This window comes from Contarinia nasturtii, unplaced genomic scaffold (genome assembly GCF_009176525.2).
Source record: "Contarinia nasturtii isolate CC-2019 unplaced genomic scaffold, AAFC_CNas_1.1 Cnas_scaffold_4137, whole genome shotgun sequence".
Taxonomy (NCBI): Eukaryota; Metazoa; Arthropoda; class Insecta; order Diptera; family Cecidomyiidae; genus Contarinia; species Contarinia nasturtii.
The window spans coordinates 1-3,171 of NW_022201433.1; the positions used below are offsets into that span (position 1 = coordinate 1).

Sequence of the window (3,171 nt, forward strand, 5' to 3'; positions counted from 1 at the left end):
AAAACATTTAAATAAATACATAAAAAGAAGAAAACCAACTATAAATGACGGCCTAAGAAGAAAATAATAACATACAGAATATTCTGCAAAAAGACGAATACATGTGTTTCTTATGTAAGTAGGCTGTTTTACCTTTGCGCTGTCTGTTTGTATATTTGGTTTTTGCTCACATAAATTTGTATTCGTCTTTTTGCAGAATATTCTGCAAATATGTAATTTGATTTTTGTAAATTAATTTGATTATTTCAGTGACAAAACTCCAAAGGGTCAAGCACCTACGTTTTTGAAAAAAATCGGTGACATTGAAGTGTATGAAGGCATGAAAGCAAGATTCACTGGTAAGTAGTTTGTACAAAAATGGCAAATGCAATGTAAAAAATATTCCATCAAAAAGAATAATTAAAAAATGGTAAAAAGAGTACTCGAAGCCGTTGAATCAAAGAGTGCGCGATTTGTTCTTTACTTCATGACTGAATTTTTAAAACGCTCATTTTGTACGGTACACAAAACCCGACGCTTTTTCATTACCTTTTTAGTTAGGGTAGATTTCATTTTCAAAAATTCGATCGGATATTATTCGTGTAGGAGAGTCAAGCGATTACAGGGTGAGATAGACAATAAAATCGAACCACCCAATTCCATATGGCTGTGTTTTTTAGCTTATGCTTCTACGTGTCTATTCGTTTAAACTAAGCTTCGCTATGTGTTATTTAGCTAATTCATGAGTTAGACTAGGTTGAATTAAAATGCGAATTGTGTATTTCTTGTGAACATTTTCAAAATTAAAACCAGAAAATTGATACTGAGTCACATGAACAAAAATACGCTTATTTGTTATTATATTATTGATTAAATCATCTCCAACATTCTGTTGTACATTTTTACCATGAACCGTTCGTTTTACACTTTTTCTGTCGTCGTGGTGCAAATGGCACCAGCTTTTGGCATGCTAGGCCATCTATTGAAAAAAATTGGTAAAACACATAAACTTACATCTTACAGAATTTTAGCCACACGAATACAGATTTTAACGGTATACTTTATGTGTAAATTTAGGAAAATATACAAAAAGGAAAAGGGAGGTATAAATTAAAGCGATTAAGTGTATAATATTGCGAAATTAAAAAAATATAACACTTGCAACACGATGCAAACTACCATCTTTTTTATTCCTGGCTAGGTTGTGCGACTGGCTACCCTGAACCTGAAGTTGAGTGGTTCCTCAATGGAGATCGAATTTATCCAAATGACCGAACACAGATAGAAGCCGAACCTAATGGTGTGATTTAAATGATATTCGATTTAAAAAAAAAATCAAGATTACAAATTATAGGTTTTATTTTTAAATTATCTTTTTTTAGGTTTGCTTCGCCTCACAATACATAACTGTACACAGGCTGATGTTGGAAAATATACTTGCCGAATTTACAACACGCATGGAGAAGATATATGCCATGCTGAATTGGTTTATGACAGTAAGTTCTGACTCTAAATTAAATGAGTAAACATTTGATGTAATATTGCTGTACATAATGTCTTATAGCGTTTGAACCAAGAAATAAGACGGCAATAGGTGATCTTTATTCAGACTTTGATAAATATAAGAAAACTGGAGCTCCAACTCCATTGGCCGACCGTCCAATCATTACAAAAATGTCGGATCGTCGTCTGACGCTTTGTTGGAAACCATCAGTTTCCGTAGCACCTCGTATTCCAGTGACCTATCAAGTAGAGATGTTGGAATTACCAGAAGGTGATTGGGTTACTGTACGAACAGGAGTTCGTAGCTGTACATGCGAAGTACGCAATTTGGTGCCTTTCAAAGATTATCGTTTCCGCATTCGTGTTGAAAATCAATACGGCGTAAGTGACCCAAGCCCATATGTACAGACTTATCGCCACAAATTGGAGCCACCAGCACCACATGTTTACACATACTTGGACTCAAATACTGACTTTAGACCAGATCAATCACCATACTTTCCGAAAGATTTTGACATTGAACGTCCACCTCATGATGGCTACGCACAAGCTCCAGTGTATGTTAAATATTTTATAGTATCTTTATAAAAACAAAACAAAAATTCGATGTGTGATTGCTTTAATTTAATCACATTTATTTAGGTTCTTACGTCGCGAACATGACATTACGTATGGAACAAAGAATCATAATGTGGACTTAATGTGGTTTGTTTACGGTTATCCAAAACCGAAAATGACCTACTATTTCAATGATCAAATTATTGAACCGGGTGGCCGTTTCGACTTTAGCTATACACGCAATGGCCAAGCGACTTTGTTTGTCAACAAGTAAGTGTTTTTTTTTTTGTCGAAAGAACATTGCAACAAATTTTAATTAGACACATATGGAATCATCCATAAATTTTGTTGCATAGTTTCGCATATATCTTTAAAAAAAAAAGCTGGCTAACATTTATTATGATAACTAATTTTGAATCTAGTGTCATATTGCATACATTACCCAGTTAGTAGACCATATACAGAGCTGGGCACGAACAGTCGTTCGTTCGTTCGTCCGGACGTTCGGCGCAAAAATTGTCAAGTCGAGTTAACAATTTTCTGTTAGATTTTTTGAAATTTACAAAAAATAATAATAATTAAATATGGACTATTGTTTGAGTTTTCAACATCAATTTGATATTTAACACTTTTGATTTCATCTAAAAATATCATTCTATACACAATTCTATGCAGAATTTGATTGTGATTCATTTCACACTTTTCAAAAGAAAGAAATTTCCAAAAATATATTATTATTTTCCATTTTTCCGTCGTAACATCGAAAATTCCAAATGTCGAATATTCATCGTCCAATTGAATGGGTAAGAAAAATCATGAGCTCCAAAAAATCTGATACTTGAAAGATATTGAATATAAAAGTGGTATGTATCAAATTTATTTTCAATTCTGGCTAGTATCTCATTTATTTTAACTCATTTGTGCATTATACCGAGTCTCCGAGAGTTTCATATAAGCCTTCCCATGTAGATGGTAAAAAATCGTGAAAAATGAAAAAAAATTATTAAATTTTTTTTCTTCGATTTACAAATACTATTCAATTTTCTGTACCATCTGGTGAAATCAGAATGAAAAAAATCGCATTCCCTATCACCCAAATCACGATTGGCATTCGGTCACTATTCAATAGGT

General features: G+C 33.0%; 1 protein-coding gene across 1 annotated transcript; it reads left to right on the top strand.

Annotated features, from left to right (window-relative positions):
* The first annotated feature begins 228 nt into the window (after positions 1 to 228).
* LOC116350446 (obscurin-like) lies at positions 229 to 2,314 on the top strand. The gene is made up of 5 exons (XM_031782241.1): positions 229 to 338; positions 1,181 to 1,279; positions 1,362 to 1,475; positions 1,544 to 2,039; positions 2,125 to 2,314. The coding sequence occupies exons 1-5, from the start codon at positions 320 to 322 to the stop codon at positions 2,312 to 2,314; spliced, it is 918 nt and encodes a 305-aa protein (XP_031638101.1). The 5' UTR covers positions 229 to 319.
* The last annotated feature ends 857 nt before the right edge of the window (positions 2,315 to 3,171 follow it).